The sequence below is a fragment of the Petaurus breviceps genome, unplaced genomic scaffold (assembly GCF_028583685.1).
Source record: "Petaurus breviceps papuanus isolate PSGF00001 unplaced genomic scaffold, PetGlider_PUasm1.0 90639, whole genome shotgun sequence".
NCBI classification, from domain to species: Eukaryota; Metazoa; Chordata; class Mammalia; order Diprotodontia; family Petauridae; genus Petaurus; species Petaurus breviceps.
The window spans coordinates 945942-966066 of NW_027187296.1; the positions used below are offsets into that span (position 1 = coordinate 945942).

A 20125-nucleotide genomic window follows, 5' to 3' on the forward strand; every position below is an offset into this window, starting at 1 on the left:
TTTTTTAAAGCAATTGGGGTTAAGTAACTTGCTCAAGGTTATGTGGCCAGTTATTTCTGGGTGTGGTGCTGAGTATCTAAGCCTGGATTTGATCCCCAGGTCATCCCGACACTGGAGCTGGTGCTCTTACTCGCTGAGCCACCTGGTCGCCCCTGCTCATTTGCATTTATTTAGTGTGTACCCTGCTGATCAACCTATCTCTTACCCAGTACCAAATTGTTTTCACAATTACAGCTTTGTAGTGCAGATTGAGATGTGGTAGTCTCCCTTCCTTCCCATTTTTTTCTTGGTTCTTTTGATATTCTTAACTTTTTGTTCTTTATTTTATTATTTTTTTCTAATTCTATGAAGGAATTCTGCAGCAATTTGATTTGTATGACACACTAGATAATAAATTAATTTAGATAGTATTGTCATGGTTTAGCCTACTCATGAGCAATTAACATTTCTCCAGTTATTTAGAAAGGCAACTGGGTGACTTGGCAGATAGAGAGCCAGACCTGAAGTCAGGAAAATTCATCTTCTTGAGTTCAAATTTGGCCTCAGATACTTGCAAGCTGTGTGACTCTGGGCAAGTCACTAAACCTTGTTTGCCTCAGTTCTTCATCTATAAAATAACCTGTATCTCCACCAGTATTGTTGCCAAGAAAACACCAAATGGGGTCATGAAGACAGATATGACTGAAATGACTGAATACAACAAGTCATTTAGATCTCTCCTTATTTGTGTAAAATGGTTTTGTAATTGTGTTCATATAGTTCTTGTGTGTGTATTGACAGATAGACTTCCAAATATTTAAATGCTATCTGCAGTTATTTTAAATGGAATTTCTTTTTCTATCTTTCCAATGGGGCTTTCTTGGTAACATATAGAAATGTTGATGCTTTGAGTGGGTTTACTTTATATCCTTACAACTTTGCTGAAGGTGTTAATTGTTTCAATTAGTTTTTCAGTTGACTCCCTAGTGTTTTCTCTCCTTTCTTTTTTTTAAATTAATTTATTTTTAGTTTTCAACATTCACTTCCATAAGATTTTTAGTTTTAAATTTTCTCCTCTTCCCTGACCACTCCCTTCCCCAAGACAACATACAATCTCATAAAGGCTCTACATATACATGCATATTAAATATATTTTCACATTAGCTATGTTGTAAAGAAGAATTGGAACCAATGGAAAGAACCAAGAGAAATAATAAGAAGAAACAAAACAAACAAAAGAGAGAGAGAGAGAGAGAGAGAGAGAGAGAGAGAGAGAGAGAGAGAGAGAGAGAGAGAGAGAGCACAAATAGTATGCTTTGATCAATTTTATAATCTTCAGGCATAGCTCCAAATTGCTCTCCAAAATAGATGGATCAGTTTACAACTCCACCAACAATGCATGTGTTCCAATTTTCCCACATCTTTTCCAACATTTACCATTTTCCTGTTTTGTTATGTTAGCCAATCTGATATGTATGATGTGGTACCTAAGAGTTGTTTTGATTTTCATCTCTCTAATCAATAGTGATTTAGAGCATTTTTTCACATGACTACAGATAGCTTTAATTTCTTCCTCTGAAAACTACCTGCTCATATCCTTTAACCATTTATCAATTGGGGAATGACTTGCATTCTTGTAAATTTGACTCAGTTTTCTATATATTTGAGAAATGAGACCTTTATCAGAGACACTGGCTATAAAAATTGTTTCCCAACTTTCTGCTCCTTCTACTCTTGTAACCTTGTTTGTGCAAAACCTATCCAATTTAATGTAATCAATATCATCCATTTTGTATTTCATTATGTTCTCTATCTCTTATTTAGTCATAAATTCTTCCCTTCTCCATAAATCTGACAGGGAAACTATTCTTTGTTCTCCTAGTTTCTTTATAGTTTCAGCCTATATAAATAGTGTATCCATTTTGGCTTTATCTTGGTATGTGGTATAAAATGTTGGTCTATGCCTAGTTTCTGCCATACTATTTTCCAGTTTTCCCAGCAGTTTTTGTTAAATAGTGAGTTCTTATCCCAGAAACTGGAGTCTTTGGGTTATCAAAGAATAGATTACTATAGTCATGGACTATCGTGTCTTGTGTACCTAACCTATTGCGCTGATCCACCATTCTGTTTCTTAGCCAGTACTAAGTAGTTTTGATGATTGCTGCTTTATAATACAGTGTTAGATCTGATATGGCTAGGCCACCTTTCCTTGCATTTCTTTTCATTAATTCCCTTGATATTCTGGATATTTTGTTCTTCCAGATGACTTTTGTTATTATTTTTTCTAGCTCTATAAAATAATTTTGGTAGTTTGACTAGTATGGCACTGAATAAGCATATTAATTTAGGTAGAATTGTCACTTTTATCATATTAGCTTGACCTATACATGAGCAACTGATATTTTCCAATTATTTGGAACTGACTTTTTTTGTATGAAAAGTGTTTTGTAATTGTAATTGTAATTCATATAGTTCTTGAGTTTGCTTTGGCAGGTAGACTCCTAAATATTTTTTCATGTCTACATTAACTTTAAATGGGATTTCTCTTTCTATATCTTGCTATTGGGTTTTATCAATAATATATAGAAATGCCAATGATTTATGTGGGTTTATTTTATATCCTGCAATTTTACTAAATTTGTTTATTATTTCAATTAGTTTTTATTTATTTATTTTATTTATTCTCTAGGATTCTCTAAGTATACCATTTGTTTCCTCATTGCCTATTAGAATTCCTTCAATTTCCTTTCTTTTTTTTTTTTTTTGGTCTTTACTAAATTGTTTACGTTTATTTTACAAGATTCAATTTCACAATTCCTTGAGTTTCAAATTTTCTCCCCCTCCTCCTCCCATGACGGCATACAATCAAGTATAGGATCTGCAAATACTTTCACATTAGACATTAGTCAGGTTATAAAGAAGGATTGTATCAGATGGAATGAACAGTGGGAAAGAGGAAACAAGACCAAATGAGAAAAATAGAGTGGGTAGTTTGCTTCAATCTGCATTCAAACACTGTTGTTTCTAGTTCTTTTTGTGAATGTAGACATCTCTCTCCATCATGAGTCTTTTGGAGTTGACTTACAACCCTGCTTTGCTGAAGAGAGTCCAGTCTACCAGAGTTGGTCATCACACATACATTGTGTTTGTAATTGTGTACAAATTTCTCCTGTTCTGCTTTGCTCACTCAGCATCAGTTCATATAAGCCTCTCCAGGTAAATATGAAGTCCATCTGCTCCTCATTTCTTTTAAAACAATAGTATTCCATTACATTCATATACCACAACTTGTTTAGCCATTCCCCAGTTGATGAGCATACCCTTAATTTCTAATTCTTTGCCACAAAATATAGCTGCTATAAATATTTTTGTACATATGGGTCTTCCTCCCACTTCTATGATCTCTTTGGGATACAACCCTAGAAGTGGTAATGCTGAGTCAAAGGGTATGAAAGGGTATGCCCTTTGGGCATAGTTCCAGATTGCTCTCCAGAATATTTGAATCAATTCACAAACTCCACCAACAATGCATTAGTGTTCCAATTTGTCCACATCCTCTCCAGCATTTGTCATTTTCCTGTTTTTTCATCTTAGTCAATCTGACTGGTGAGATGTGGTACCTCAGAATTGTTTTGATTTGCATTTCTCTAATCAATAGTAATTTGGAGCATTTTTTCATACGCTTATAGATATCTTCAATTTCTTCCTCTGAAAACTGCTCCTTCATATCCTTTGACCATTTATCAATTGGGGAATGACTTGTATTCTTATAGATTTGACTTAATTCTCTGTATATTTTAGAAATGATGCTTTTATCAGAGACATTGGTTGTAAAAATTCTTTCCCAATTTTCCACTTCCCTCTTCCTCTTGGTTACATTGGCTTTGTTTGTACAGAAGCTTTTCAATTTCATGTAATCAAAATTATCCATTTTGCATTTTATAATGCTCTCTAATTCTTGTTTGGTCATAAAGTCTTCCCTTCCCCATAATTCTGACAGGTAAACTATTCCTTGCTTTCCCAGATTATTTACAGTATCAGCCTTTATACCTAGATCATGAACCCATTTAGACTTGATTTTGGTATACGGTTTTAGATAATGGTCTATACCCAGTTTCTGCCATACTATATTCCAGTTTTCCCAGCAGTTTTTGTCACAGAGTGAGTTCTTATTCCCAAAACTGAGGTCTTTGAGTCTATCAAACAGTAGATTACTATAGTCATTGACTGCTGAGTCTCATGTACCCAATCTATATAGATCCATTGATCCACTGCTCTATTCCTCAGCCAGTACCAAGTAGTTTTGAGGACTGCTGCTTTATAATACAGATTAAAATCTGGTATAGCTAGGCCACTTTCCCTAGCATTTCTTTTCATTAATTCCCTTGATATTCTGGACCTTTTGTTCTTAAAAATGAATTTTGTTACTATTTTTTCTAGCTCTATAAAGTAGTTTTTTGCTTAATTGATTGGTATGGCACTAAATATGTAATTTAATTTAGGTAAAATTGTCATTTTTATTATAGTAGTTCAACCTAGCCATGAGCAATTGATGTTTTTCCAATTAGTTAGATCTGACTTTATTTGTGTGAAAAGTGTTTTGTAGTTATGCTCATATAGGTCCTGCATTTGTTTTGGCAGGTAGATTCCCAAATATTTTATAATGTCTACAGTAACTTTAAATGGGATTTCTCTTTGTATCTCTTGCTGTTGAATTTCATTAGAAATATACAGGAATGCTGAGGATTTTTGTGGGTTTATCCTGCAACTTAGCCAAATTTATTTATTGTCTCAAGTAGTTTTTTACTTGATTCTCTAGGATTCTCTAAGTATATCATCAATATCATTTGCAAAGAGTGATAGCTTGGTCTCTTCTTTTCCTAATTTGATTTCTTTTTCTTTAATTACTACTGCTAAAATTTCTAGCACAAGATTGAATAAGAGGGGTGATAGTGGACACTGTTTCTCCATTGATCTTATTGGAAATGATTCTAGCTTATCACCATTACATATAATACTGGCTGATGACTTTAAATAGATACTACCTATTATTTTAAGGAAGACTCCATTTATTCCTATACTTTTTAGTGTTTTTAATAGGAATAGATGTTGTACTTTGTCAAAAGCCTTTTCTGCATCTATTGGAATAAAATGGTTTTTGCTAGTTTTATTGTTGATATGATCAATTATATTGATGGTTTTCCTAATATTAAACCATTCTTGCATTCCTGGAATAAATCCTACCTGATCAAAGTGTATTATTCTTGTGATAAGTTGCTGTAGTCTTTTTGCTAATATTTTATTTAAAATTTTTGCATCTATATTCATAAGGGAAATTGGCCTATAATTTTCTTTCTCTGTTTTATCTTTTCCTGATTTAGGCATCAGTACCATATTTGTGTCATATAGAGAATTTGGTAGGACTCTGTCTTCACTAATTTTCCCAAATAGTTTGTAGAGTATTGGAATCGATTGTTCTTTAAATGTTTGATAGAATTTTCTAGTAAATCCATCTGATCTTATTATTTTTTTTTTATTTCTAGGGATTATTTCCTATGGAGTTCACTGATGGCTTGTTCCATTTCTTTTTCTGAGATGGGGTTATTTAAGTAATTTACTTCCTCTTCAGTTAATCTGGGCAACTTATATATTTTTTTAAATATTCATCCATTTCACTAGGATTGTCAAATTTATGTGCATACAATTAGGCAAAATAATTCCTAATTATTGTTTTAATTTTCTCTTAATTGGAGGTAGATCCACCCTTTTCATTTTTGATACTCATAATTTGGTTTTCTTCTTTTTTTATCATATTGACTAAGGGTCTATCAATTTTATTGTTTTTTTTTTTTTTCATAAAACCAGCTCTTAGTTTTATTTATTAATTCAAAAGTTTTCTTAATTTCAGTTTTATTAATCTCTCCTTTGGTTTTCATTATTTCTAATTTAGTATTAAATTGGGGGGTTTCAATTTCTTCCTTTTCTAGCTTTTTCAATTGCATGCCCAATTCATTGACCTCCCTTTTCTCTAATTTATTCATGTCTTCACTCAGGGATATAAAACTTCCCCTAAGAACTGCCTTTGCTGCATTCCACAAATTTTGGTATGTTGTCTCATTATTGTCATTCTCTTGAATGAAGTTACTGATTGTTCTATAATTTCTTGTTTGACCCACCCATTCTTTAGGATTAAATTGTTTAATTTCCAATTAGTTTTTAGTCTATCTTTCCATGGCCCTTTATTGCATATGATTTTTATTGCATCATGATCTGAGAAGGATGCATCTGCACTGAATTGTGAGGTTTTTATGCCCTAGTACATAGTCAATTTTTGTGTATGTGCCATCAGCCACTGAGAAGAAAGTATATTCCTTTTTATCCCCATTCAGTTTTCTCCAGAAATCGATCATATCTAGCCCCTCTAAAATTCTGTTCACCTCCTTCACTTCTTTTTTGTTTATTCTGAGGTTAGACTTATCAAGTTCAGAGTGAGGGAGATTAAGGTTCCCTCTAGTATAGTTTTGCTATCTATTTCTTCCTCTAATTCCCTTAATTTCTCTTCTAGAAATTTGGACGCTATACCACTTGGTGCATATATGTTAAGTAATGATATTGTTTCATTCTCGATGGTGCCTTTTAGCAGGATATAGTTTCCTTCCTTATCTCTTTTAATGAAATCTATTTTTGCCTTTACTTTATCTGAGATAAGGATTTCTACCTCTGCTTTTTTTACTTTAGCTGAAGCATAATATATCCTACTCCAGCCTTTTACCTTTACCCTGGGCATATCCCCTTGTTTCAAATGTGTTTCTTGTTGACAGCATTTATGGGAGAGTTCATCCCATTTACATTCACAGTAATGATTATTATCTGTCTCTTTTCCTCCATTCTATTCCCTCCCCTGTTTATGTTTTTGTTTCTTCCTTCTCCCTTACCCTCCTTAAGGGTTTTCCTTTTGACCACTGCCTCCCTCAGTGTTCCCTCCTACCCTTTCCCCTTACTACTATTTCACTCCCTTCTAAACCTTCCCCCCCCTTCTTATCCTCTCCCTTACTCTCCTACTGCCTATAGGGCACAATGGATTTTTGTACTTATCAGAGTGTGTTATTCCCTCTTTGACCCCAAACCAATAAGAGTAAATTTCATACAGTGCTCATCTCCCTCCCTCCTTTCCCTCTATTATAATGAGTTTTTGTGTCTTTTCATGTTAGAATCTTAAACTTAATTGACTATGTTTATCCCTCTTTGAACCAGAACCAATAAGAATAATGTTCAAATGATGTTCATCTCCCTCTTTCCTTCCCCTCTACTACAGTATGTCTTTACACCTCTTCATATGGCATAATTTACCTTTTTCTGTCTCATCCTTTCCTTTTATCCCATTACTGTCACTTTGAACCCCTTAATAAGGTTGTTTTTATCATCAGATTAGTTCATTTATACCCACACCCTCTCTCTATGTATATCCCTTTTAAAGGTCATGATAATCATATAAATTTCAATATTGACAGGTATCAGCTTCTCGTATATGAATGTAAACAGTTTCTTCTTATTGCATCCTAAGTTATATGCATGTGTGCATGAGTGTGTGTGTGTGCATTGTGTGTGTGTTTGTATGTGTGTGTGTTTTCCTTGTTTACCTTTTTATGTCTTTCTTGAGTCTTATAGTTGGAGATCACATTTTCCATTGAGCTCTGGCTTTTTCATCAGGAAAGTCTGGAAGTCCCTTATTTCATTAAATGACCATCTCCTTGCCTGAAAGATTATGCTCATTTTTGTCGGGTAGTTGATCCTTGTTTGCAGTCCTAGCTCTTTTGCCTTACTAAATATCAAATTCCAATCCCTCCAATCTTTTAATGTAGAAGCTGCTAGGTCCTGTGCTATCCTGACTGTAGTTCCATGATATTTGAATTGTTTCTTTTTGGCTGCTTGCAAAATTTTCTCCTTAACCCTGTAATTCTGGAATTTAGCTACTATATTTCTTGGAGTTTTCAATTTGGGATCTCTTTCAGGAGGAGTATGGTGAATTCTTTCAATGACTATTTTACCTTCTGATTTTAGGACTTCAGGACAGTTTTCTTTGACAATCTCTTGGAGGATGTTGTCCAGGTTGCTTTTTGTATCATGGCTTTCTGGTAGACAAATAATTCTTAGGTTATCTCTCCTGGTTCCATTCTCCAGGTCAGTTGTTTTTCCAGTGAGATATTTTACACTTTCCTCCTATTGTTCAATCTTCATGTTTTGTATGATTGGCTCTTGGTGCATCATAGAGTCCTGAGCTTAAATTTGAATGATTCTAATTTTTAGTGAATTATTTTCTTCAGTTAGTTTTTGAAGGTCCTTTTTTGGGGAGGTATTTTCTGCAATTAGCTCACAAATTTTACTTTTTAAGGATTTATTTTCTTCAGTGAGACTTTTTTCCAGTTTGTAGATTTGAATTTATCTTCTACTTCTCTAATTTGGCTGCTAAAATCTTTTTTGAGCTCCTCCAAGAATACTTTTTGAGCTTGAGACCAGTTCATATTTCCTTTTGTGATCTCAGATATGAGTACAGAGTCCATGTTGTCCTCTGTATTCGGTTGTTCTTGCTCAATATAAGAAGCTCAGATCAATTTTCTTACCTTTTCCTTCTCCTTTGCAGCTTCCTTTCTTCCTATTGTAATATCCTTTTTCCTAATTTCTCAGGCTGGGAGCTAAGGGCCTCTTTGTTGTCTTTGTGTGCTGTAGCCTCTGGGTGTCTAGACTGAGGCCAAAACCAGGATTCTTGGTGTTTCTCCTGAGTTACCCTGAGGCTCACAGAGTAACCTGTGGGGGAGGGGTGGTCTGGCAGCTTCAGATTTCTGCCTCTATGACCCTGGGCTACAGCTCAGGCAGGCTCAGCAGCTGACAGCTGGCAATGCTGGTGTCTGCAGATTCCCCTGGTAGTACTGAGGTCCACCTGGGTTTATGTTGTTAGCGCTTGCTGGCTCCACCTCCCTGGGCTTTGGGAGCTCTTGCTGGTCAGGTGAGGTGGAGCTTGTTGGGACCCCTCCAGCTCTTCTCTTCAGACTCCTTACTTTCTCAGTTACATCCTTTCTCCCTGACTCCTAAGCCTTAGGCTATTTCTGCTATTTCAGGATTTTACGCTGAGTGGGACATTTATCTCTGGATTTTCTAGGTCAGGGAGGGGGAATCCAAGCAGCTACAGTTTACTTTGCCATCTCGGCCTCTGGAAAATCAGGTAGGTGATTTTTAAACTTCCAGGCTGTGGGCTGATAGCCCCAGGAGAAGCTGCTGTCCCTGCTTCAGGCCCTGAGCTTTCTCTTACCCAGCTCTGAGAGATCCTGGTGAGACACTGGTGAGATAGATGGAAATAGCCCTTGGGGTAGGTGAGTCTGCTGGCTGGGGCTCCTCCATGCTCCCCCTTCCCCAACCCATGTGGGCACAGTTTCCTTTTCTTATTTCTAAAGCTAATATTTCTAGTACAATATTGAACAACAGTGGTGATAATGGACATCCTTGTTTCACCCTATAATGTTAATGGAATTTGAAGATCTTCCCTTCCCCTTAATAGGCCTATGTGATCACATGGAGCCCATGGTGGAAGGAGCTTGCCAAAAGGTGGAACAGGAAAGATAGAGCAGAAAGTGACAGGAAGACAGAAGTGGCGGGGGGGGAGAGTAGGTAGAACAAGCAGAGGAGCTAGTACCGTGTTTCCCCGATAATAAGACCTATCCCAAAAATAAGCCCTCCCCTTACTGTGTAAGATTCCTCTAAAATAAGCCCTCTCCCGAAAATAAGCCCTATTGAGATTGCTACTGTAGTGAAGGTGATCCCCTGCGCTACACGCTACATTACAGTACCCTCTGTATGCACCGTCCCCTCCCCTCCATGAAACGCACACCACACTCCAAGCTGCATCCAATCAGAGCTGCAGCAGTGAGCACATCATCCTGTTCTTCCCCAGTGATTTGCTTGCTGGTGCCATTGAGAGCAGTGCCACGGAGGAGAGCTGAGGCAGGACAACATAAGCCCTCCCCTGAAAATAAGCCCTCTGGTGTTTTTCTTTCCAAAAAAATAATGACAGTGTCTTATTATCGGGGAAACACGGTATGAGTGAGAGGGGGAAGAATTTTGCCTGGGGGAGCTTGTTTTGTGAGGAGAACCTAACAGAGGGAAGGCTTGGGATGTTTGTGTTCCCTGCATTGGCAATGTGTATAGACTACTTTGTTACTATGATGTATTTGACTTACTGGTGTTTTAATAAATGTCTTGGTTTCCTCTTCAAGGAAGAGATTCTGTTAAATCTTGCTGTTCAAACCTGGGAATACACCTGTATATTCATAGCAGCTGCTGTGGGTATCACATTGGCAAAATACACCCCAGATCTTATAGGAAACGCTTCTGGCTTATCCTCATTACATTTAACTCTTACTGATCATTTTAAAGAAGACTCCATTTACTCCTATGCTCTCTACTGTTTTTAATTGGAATGAGTGTTGTATTTTTTCAAAAGTTTTTTCTGCATCTATTGAGATAATCATATGATTTCTGTTAGTTTTGTTGCAGATATGGTCAATATGCTGATAATTTTCTTAATATTGAACCAGCCCTGAATTCCTGGTATAAATTCTACCTGGTCATAATGTGTTATCCTTGAGATAAGGTGCTGTAATGCAATCTCTTTGCTAATATTTTATTTAAAATTTATTAGGCAAATTGGTTTATAATTTTCTTTCTCTATTTTGGTTCTTCCCAGTTTAGGTATCAGCATCATATTTGTGTCATAAAAAGCATTTAGTAGGACTCCTTCTTTGCCAATTTTCCCAAATAGTTTATATAGGATTGGAATTAATTGTTCTTTGAATGTTTGATAAAATTAACTTGTAAATCCATCTGGTCCTGGAGATTTTTTCTTAAGGACTTCATTGATGACTTCAATTTTTTTCTCCAAAATGAGGTTAAGTATTTTATTTCTTCTTCTGTTAATCTGGCAATTTATATTTTTGTAAATTTTTGTCCATTTCAATAAGATTGTCAAATTTAAGGACATACACTTGGACAAAATATTTCCTAATTATTGTTTTAATTTCCTCTTCATTGGTAGTGAATTCCCCCTTTACATTTTTGATACTGTCAATTTGTTTTTCTTTTTTTAAATCAAATTAACTGAAGGTTTATCTATTTTGTTTTTTTCTTCATAAAACCAGTTCTTAGTTATATTTATTAATTCAATAGTTTTCTTAATTTAAATTTTAATAATCTCTCCTTTAGTTTTCAGAATTTCTAATTTGGTATTTAATTGAGGATTTTTAATTTGTTCCTTTTCTAGTTTTTTTTTAGTTGCACGCCCAATTCAGCATCTCCTTTTGTTTTTTATTTTATTCATGTAAGCATTTAGAGATAGAAAACTCCTAAGAATCACTTTTGCTGCATCCCATAAGTTTTGATATGTCTCATTATTGTCATTCCCTTGAATAAAGTTATTGATTGTTGATATGATTTGTTGTTTGACCCACTCATTCTTTTTTTTTTTTTGCGCTTTTTGGAGGGCAATTGGGGTTAAGTGACTTGCCCAAGGTAACATGGCTATTTTTTGTGTTAAATGTCTGGGGCCGAATTTGAACTCAGGTCCTCCTGACTCCAGGGCCGGTGCTCTATTCACTGCACCTCCTAGCTGCCCCTAACCCACTCATTCTTTAGGATTAGTAGTTTCCAATTAATTTTTAGTCTTTCCATGGCCTTTTATTATATGTGACTTTTATAGCATCATGATCTGAAAGGGATGCATTTAATATTTCTGCCTTTCTGCATTGGATTGCAACGTTGTTATGCCTTAGTACATGGTCAGTTTTTGTGTATTTGCCATATACTGCTGAGAAAAAGGCATATTCCTTTCTATCCCTATTCATTATTCTCCTGAGGTCTAATATATCTAACTTTTCTAAAATTCTCTTCACTTACTTAACTTCTTTCTTGTTTATTTTGTGGTTAGATTTATCTAGTTCCAAGAGGGGGATGTTGGAATCCCCCCCAACTAGTATAGTTTTGTTGTGTATTTCTTCCTGTAACTCCTTTTAACTTCTCCTCTAAGAATTTGGGTGCTATACTACTTGTTGCATATATGTTTAGTAATGATATTACTTCGTTTTCTATAGTTAGCTTTTAGCAGGATGTCATTTCCTTTCTTATCTCTTTTAATTAGATTTAAATTTGCTTTTGCTTTGCCTGAGATCATGACTGCTACCCTTGCTTTTTTTTTACTTCAGCTGAAGCATAATATATCCTGCTCCATCCTTTTACCTTTACTCTGTGTGTATCCCTCTGCTTCAAATGTGTTTCTTCTGAACAACATATTGTAGGATTCTGGTTTTTAATCGACTCTGCTATCCACTTCTGTTTTATGGGAGAGTTCATCCCATTCACATTCACAGTTATGATTACTATCTATGTCTTTCTCTCCATCTTAATTTCCCCCCTGTTTATGCTGTTCTCTATCCTTTCTCCCTTTCTCTCCTCACTAGAGTTTTGCTTTTGACCCTGCTTCCTTCAATCTATCCTCCCTTTTATCAGCCCCCTCACTTTTTTCCCTTACTATTTCTTCTGTCACTTCTATTCATCCCCTCCCTTTTCTTTCCCCTTTCCCCTCCTGCTTCCTATAGGGTAAGTTAGATTTTTATATCTAAGTATGTTTTTCCCTCTTTGAATCAAATCTGATGAGAATAAAGTTCAAACAATGCTCATCTCCCTCCCTTCTTCCCCTCTACTATGACATTTTTTTGTGCCTCTTCATGTGATTTAATTTACCCTTTTCTGCCTCCTCCTTTCCTCTTCTCCCATTACAATCCCTTTTCACCCCTTAATTACACCTTTTATCAACACTTCAGTTAATTTATACCCACACCTTCTGTCTATGTATATCCTTTTTAAATGTCATAATAAAGATGCAATTCTGAAGATTTACAAGTATCATCCTCTCATGTAGGGAGGTAAACAGTTTGCCCTTATTGAATAACATGAGGTGGGGTTTTTTTTTCTTTTTTTTCTGTTTACCTTTTTATTCCTCTCTTGAGTCTTATATTTGAAGATCAAATTTTCCATTGAGCTCTGGCCTTTTCTTCAGGAAGTCCTGGAAGTCCCTTATTTCATTGAATATCCATCTCCTTGCCTGAAAGATTATGTTCACTTTTGCTGGTTGTTGATCCTTGGTTGTAATCCAAATTCCTTTGCTTTATGGTATATCATATTCCATGCTTTCTGATCTTTTAATGTAGAAGCTGCAAGGTCCCGTGTGATCCTGACTGTAGTTCCAAGATATTTGAATTATTTTGTTATGGTTACTTGCAGTATTTTCTCCTTGACCTGATAATTCTGGAATTTGTATACTGGAATACAGTATACCTTGGCATTTTCAATTTGGGATATCTTTAAGGAAGTGATCTGTAGATTCTTTCAATGACTGTTTTAACTCCTGGTTCTAGGATCTCTGGGGGGGCGCGGGGGTGGAGTTTTCCTTGAAGATTTCTTGAAAGAGGTTGTCCAGGCTTTTTTTTTTTTATCAAGGCTTTATTTTATCAAGGTAGAACAATAATTCTTAAATTATCTCTTCTGGATCTATCTTCCAGGTCAGTTGTTTTTCCAATGAGGTATTTTATGTTTTCTTCTTTTTTTTTCATTCTTTTGATTTTGTTTGATGGATTCTTGATGTATCATTGAATCGTTAGCTTCCACTTGACAAGTTCTAATTTTTAAGGAATTCTTTTCTTCAATTAGCTTTTGTACCTCATTTTCCATTAGGCCCATTTTATTTTTAAGGAGTCCTCTTCAGTAAGTTTTTGTGTCTCCTTTTCTAATTGGCCAATTTTACTTTTTAAGGAGTTGTTTTCTTCAATGTACTTCTTATTCATGCTAGTATTTTAGTTGAAGTTTTGGCATCTGTAGCAGCAAGCACCCCAAGCGCGTCCTCAGGGTTTGCTGCCCATACAGGTTCTTGGATCCGCTTTGTTAAAGGAAAGCAACTCAAAATGGGTTAACAAGCTTACTTTAATCAGTCAGGTATGTATCATTTATCTAGTTCAGGGGAAAAAGGTCAGCACCCCGAACTTCAGAATATACAGACAGAATTATCAAGACAGAAACAGATCAAGTAGACAGATTTCCAAACTGTCCAACCATTACATCCATACTAAATCAACATCTGGGTTTCAAAGCTGGGGGGCTGTGGACAACAGCTTCCCAGAGTTTCATCTGATCAAATCACAGAACACTTCTCAAAACAAAGCTACACACCAGGGCTTATATAGCCTTCTCCTGGCTCAGAGAATGTAACAACCTTATTGACTCACTGGCCAATCAAGAAGTATCTACTGAAAAACAAGCCTCCTACCCCAGGCTCCAGGTGCATTGTAGTCTAGGGGCAGGGAAGATCTTAAAAATTTACATTCCAATTGACAGCATCCACATTCATTAGGGAAATTCAAATATAGTTTTCTTTTTCTGTTTTGACTTTCCATGATTTAGGTATCAAGACTGCATTTGTGACATAGAAAGAATTTGTTAGGACTCCTTTATCTATTTTTTTCAAACAGTCTGTATAATATTTGTATTAGTCTTACATGTTTGGTAGAATTTGCTTGCAAATTCATCTGGGCCTGAGATTTTTTTTCTTATGCAGTTCATTTATGGTTTGTTCAATTTCTTCTCATAAGATAAACCTGTTTAAGTATTATATTTACTATTCTGTAAATCTGGGTAATTTATATTTTTCTAAATATTCATCTGTTTCATTTAGATTGTCAGTTTTATTGACCTATAATTGAGCAATATAGTTGAGAACAGGGTTCCTATTCAATTTTCTCTAGGGGTCTATCATGTCTAATTTATCCAAGATTTAGCTCCTTATTCATCTTATTCTCATTCAGCTCTTTAATTTCTTTCTTGCTTCATTTTATGGTTAACTTTAACTAATTTTGAGATGGAGAAGTTGAGGTGCCCCACTAGTATAGTTTTACTATTTTCTCCTGAAACTCATTTAATTTTCTTTTTAAAATTTAGATGCTGTGCCATTTGATGCATATATCCTTGATATTGATTGTTCATTATCCATGGTACCTTTTAGCAAAATGCAGCTTCCATGCTAATCTCTTTTAATTAGACCTATTTTTTGGTTTTTGTTGTTGTTGTTTTGCTTTTCGTTTATCTGAGGTCATGATTACTTCTCCTGCCTCTTTTACTTCAGTGGAAGCATAATAGATTCTGTTCCAGACTCCTATTCTAACTCTGTATGTATCTTTTTTGTTTCAGGTGTGTCCCTTGTAAATAACATATTGTTAGATTCTGGTTTCTAATCCATTCTGCTATCCTCTCCCATTTTATGGGTGAGTTCATTCATTCATGTTCATAGTTTTTATTATTAACTATGTATTTCCCTCTATCCTCTGTTCTTTTTATCTTTACCTCCTCACATTTGGAGGCTTCATCTGTCCTTGTGTCTTCAGCTATTACATTTTACGATCATCTCAAATTTAACATGTCTAAAACCAAATTTATCCTATCATCCCCTCATCCAAACCAACTTTTCCTCTCCACCCTTTTCCTTTTCTTCACTCAAATTCCTTTTCTGCCACTATTGTTGTTCATCATTCTCTTTTGTTCTCAATGCAAAACTTTTTCTCTTTCTGGTATACCTTTTTTGCTTCTTTTGAATCTTGTATTTGAAAGTCAAATTATCTATTCAGCTCTAATCTTTTCATCAGGAAGGCTTTAAATCCTTTATTTCATTAAATATTTATTTTCCCCTGAAGAATTATACTCAGTTTTGCTAGATAGGTGATTCTTGGTTTTAATCCTAGCTCCTTTGCCTTCCAAAATATTATGTTCCAAACCCTCTTATTCCTTAATGTGGAAGCTGATAAATCTTGTGTGATATTGACTATAACTCCACAGAATTTGAATTGTTTCTTTCTGGATGCTTGCAATATTTTCACCTTGACCTGGGAAGTCTGAAACTTGGCTATAATATTCCTAGGAGTTTTCACTGGGATCTCTTTCAGAGGTGATCACTGGATTTCCCCCCCCCCCCCCCCCCCCCCCCCTTCTTCTCCCCTTTTTCCTATCACACCCCACTAATTTTTTTTTTTTTTTTTTTTTTTGTTTTATTTTTTTTACCTTTTCCTGGGAAAATTTAAAAATTGGGTTAAATTTCCCTGGGGTTTTCCCCGGGGTTCCTTTCCGGGGGGGTCCCTGGATTTCCCCCCCCCCCCCCACCCATTTCTATTTTACCCTCTGATTCTAGGACATCAGGGCAGTTTTTCTTGATAATTTCTTGAAATGTGATGTCCAGGCTCTTTAAAAAAAAATCATGGCTTTAAGGTTCATTAATACTTAAATTGTCTCAGTTTTATCAGTTTTGCAGATAAGTTGTTTTTCCAATAAGATATTTCATGCTTTCTTCTATTTTTTCATTCTTTTGATTTTGTTTTATTTTTTCTTGATGTTTTCTGAAATCATTAGCTTCCACTTGCCCAATTCTTGAAAGAATTATTTTCTTCAGTCAGCTTTTATACCTCTTTTTGCATTTGGCCAATTCTACTTTTTGTAGAGTTCTTTTCTTCAGTGAATTTTTGTACCTCTTTTCCCATTAGACCAATTCTGCTTTTTTAAGGTGTTATTTTCTTCAGTATTTTTTGTGCCTCTTTTACTAAGTCATTGAGTTTCTTCTACTAAATTTCTTGCATCACTTTCTTTTCTTTTCCTATTTTTTCTTCTATCCCTCTTATTTGATTTTTATAATCCCTTTTGAACTCTTCCAGAAATTCTTTTGGGCTTCTGTTCAATTCTTCGAAACTTTGCTTGTAGCTGTTTTGACATCATTGTCTTCTGAGTTTGTGTCTTGATATTCCTTGTCTCCATAGTAACTTTTTATGGTCAAATTCTTTTATTGTTGTTGTTTTTGTTCATTTTCCTGTCTATTTCTTGACTTTTAACTTTACACTAAAGTTAGGTTTTGCTCCCAGGATGGAGAAGGCACTGTCTCAAGCTTCAGGTTTTTCATACATATTTTCATTGCTTCCAAGGTGATATTATCTAAAATGAGGTGTGGTCACTTCCTTCCTGCTCTGTGCTCTGGTATTTACTCAAGAAGGGACCTTGTTCCCTTGCAGCCACAAGTGTTATTACAATCCTTCTGACCTTGGAACTGTGACTTGGGACCCTGCTCTCCTGCAAGTGCTACTGTTCCTTTCAGCCTTGGTACTGAGACCAGGGTCCCTTTTTCTTTGTGAGTGACTACAAGTGCTCTTTTCCACCCTGCAACTGAAACTAGGTCCCCTACTCCTTTGTAGCCCCAAGTGCTAGTGCTTCTCTTTACCTTGAGACTGTGAACTGGAACTGAATATGGACAATGCAACAGGGTCCTGAACCCAGTGCCAGCAAAGGGTCCCCTGTAATCTCTTCTGACTAGTTATCAACCTTATCTTCTGTGGGCTGAGAGCAGTCAAAGCTACTGCTGCCACTGATGCAACCACCTCCAAGATTTGCTACCGGTATTAACCTTTTCTGCTGACCTATGTTGTCTTGGACTGGAAAATCACTTCCCCCCAAATTTTTGCTGGTTCTGAGGCTCCAGAATTCGATCTGAGGCATTATTTTCAAGTTGTTTGGAGGAACATTTAGGTGAGTTCTAGTGCATTCCTGCCTCTACTCTGTCATCTTGACTCTACCCTGTGTATTTGGATTATTAATACTTCTAAGTTTCATCTTTTAATCACAGGTATCTCACAATGATGACACTAATTCTGTAACTATCACACTAAATAACTGTCCAAAAATCCATGATGATGTGAAAGTAAAGTTCTTCTCCAGTTCCGTAAGTATAACAAGAAGCAACCAATGTAATTCTTAGCTTGAAGTTTTCTCTAGCTATTTCCTAATGTGGAACTAAACAACTCTTAATTTTCAATGAAAGTAGGGAGCAAAGATTTCATAGATCATGGAAATCCACAACAAAGTCCCAAATCACAATTTTTCTAATAAGTTCAATCCCCTTAGCCACCAAAACCTTCTCTAGAACTGTTAACCAATAATAGTTTGGTATCAGCTAAATTGACTGATAAATTCTAGCTCCACTCAATTGGGAAAGAGTTAATCCTCACTAAAATGGTAAAAGACAAGAGAACCACCTAAGGATGATTTATGGAATAGACCACCCTCTTCTGGCCCCATGCAACTGAGTAACCTGGAATTATAGTCTCGATTACTATCTTTGAATAATGGAAAGAACACTGGCCAAAATATCAGAAAAGCTGGGCATTAGTCCTGATTCCATAACTTATTAGTAATATAACCATTGACATTTCACCCATGTGGGCCTCAGTTTCTCTAATAAAATTTTGTAAAGGGTATGTATGTGTATGAAAATCTCTGAACCTGACAAGGTTAAGATCAAACAATAGATTAAAAGCATTTTGGAAATATTAAATACTTATAATTATTAATTGTCTTTAATACTCAATAATAGTTTATTATAGACAAAGATATATTTGGGTATGATATGAAGTCTTTGATGTAGTCTGTTTAGTACTGTCTAAACTAATTTAAACTAATATAAATGACCAATATTTAATTGAAGGGTGGGGGCTGGGACTTTACTCATTTTAGAATGGAAATAACTAGTTGTTGGAATCAATTTTGCTAAGAAAAAAATAACCCTTTTAACACAGTATATATTTTATGTATTTTAGGGCCATCTTAAAATATATGAGAAGTGTGCGTTTTTCTTTTGGTTCAATACAGCTTTCGTAGAAAAAAACAGGTATGAAGTGTGGCCTAATTAAGTAAGTTAAATTCACTCTAAGAAGGGCTTGTGTATGTGTGTGTGTCTGTGTGTCTGTGTGTGTGTTTCAAAGGGGAGAACAAAGAAAAGAATCATTGGGTAAAAGGCCAGTAATTTTATAATCAGCTCACATTTAGACATGAGCATTGATGGCTTCAGAGAATAAAAACTAAAATGTCAGTTACTTAAAGTTGACATAAGGGAAGTTAAAAATTAGTTTCGAGGTTAATATACCAAAGAAATTTCCAATGTGTGTGGGAATCCCAAACTAAGCTGTAGCATATTTAGAATTCTGTTCACCTGTGGTGAAAGTGTGAGGGAAAAGTTGGTTACCCTGAGTATTTGTTGGCGTTGCTGAGGTACCACTCTTAGTACAAAAAGAAACTTTGATTTTAAAATGATTAATTTCATGTCTGGAGAAACAGTAGTGTTGTATCCAGTAGAAATTTCCAACCAAGAGAAATTAATATTACTCTGAGGGTTTAATCTCTGCCTGAGTTTCATCATACTCAAAAATTGGTCTAATGCTCTAGATGTAAAATGTGCATTTCTTTAATTCTATAAAAGAAATGGTTTCAGAAGAATTCAATAAAGTGTTTCACTAAGTTATTTCCTCCAAAACAATATCTACCCTGTACTACTCATTGACTTTCCATCGAGGGAGGGAAATATGAGGGCAGAGAAAAAAAGGAATGGGTTACTTACAAAAGAAGATATAAACTCAGGATGATTTAGGTTTGACACTAAAGTACTACTAAAGAAGGTTGTTGTTTTTTTTTTTTAAATTGCACTTGGGAAAGAAGTTTGCAGGTATAAACTACCAGGAAGATTCATACATTATGTAAATTTTTGCTTGTTGCTTTGAATTTCATTGGAAAGGGAAGAAGTGTAAAAAGACTGGAAGAGGATTCTCAACAAACAGTTAAAAGAGTCCTACTTTCTCAAAGCTCAGAAAACATCAAATTTATTATTTTTCCCACCTCTTAGGCTTTATCTTTCCAGAAATGAATTGGATAATCCCCATAAACAAAAAACATGGAATGTTTACCGTGAAGATTTTGCAGTGGAATTCCTGTTTGAGACCATATGATCTACAGAAGTATATATTTGTTTAAATGTTACTCCCTTCTATTAAAGAATCATGTTCCTATGGACCCCTTACTACATAGAGGTATCTTCTAAATCTACATTTCTTTGTTACTGTATTCATTTGTATTCTATGTACTTAGGAATGCTATTAAACTTTATAGGTAAAAGGTATATGCTCATTTTGTTAATACACTTTCTTACAAGGACTTTCAAAAAAAACCAAGGCAATGTACTGCACTAGAAAGT

General features: G+C 35.3%; 1 protein-coding gene across 1 annotated transcript in view; it reads left to right on the forward strand.

Moving 5' to 3' along the window:
• The window catches only part of LOC138143486 (phosphatidylinositol 3,4,5-trisphosphate 3-phosphatase TPTE2-like), a 101253-nt gene extending 81373 nt beyond the window's left edge, over positions 1-19880 (forward strand). The window contains 3 exon segments of the mRNA XM_069064757.1: positions 17729-17824; positions 18699-18769; positions 19778-19880. Of these exon segments, the coding sequence (XP_068920858.1) occupies positions 17729-17824; positions 18699-18769; positions 19778-19880 (270 nt within the window).
• Positions 19881-20125: the final 245 nt, after the last annotated feature.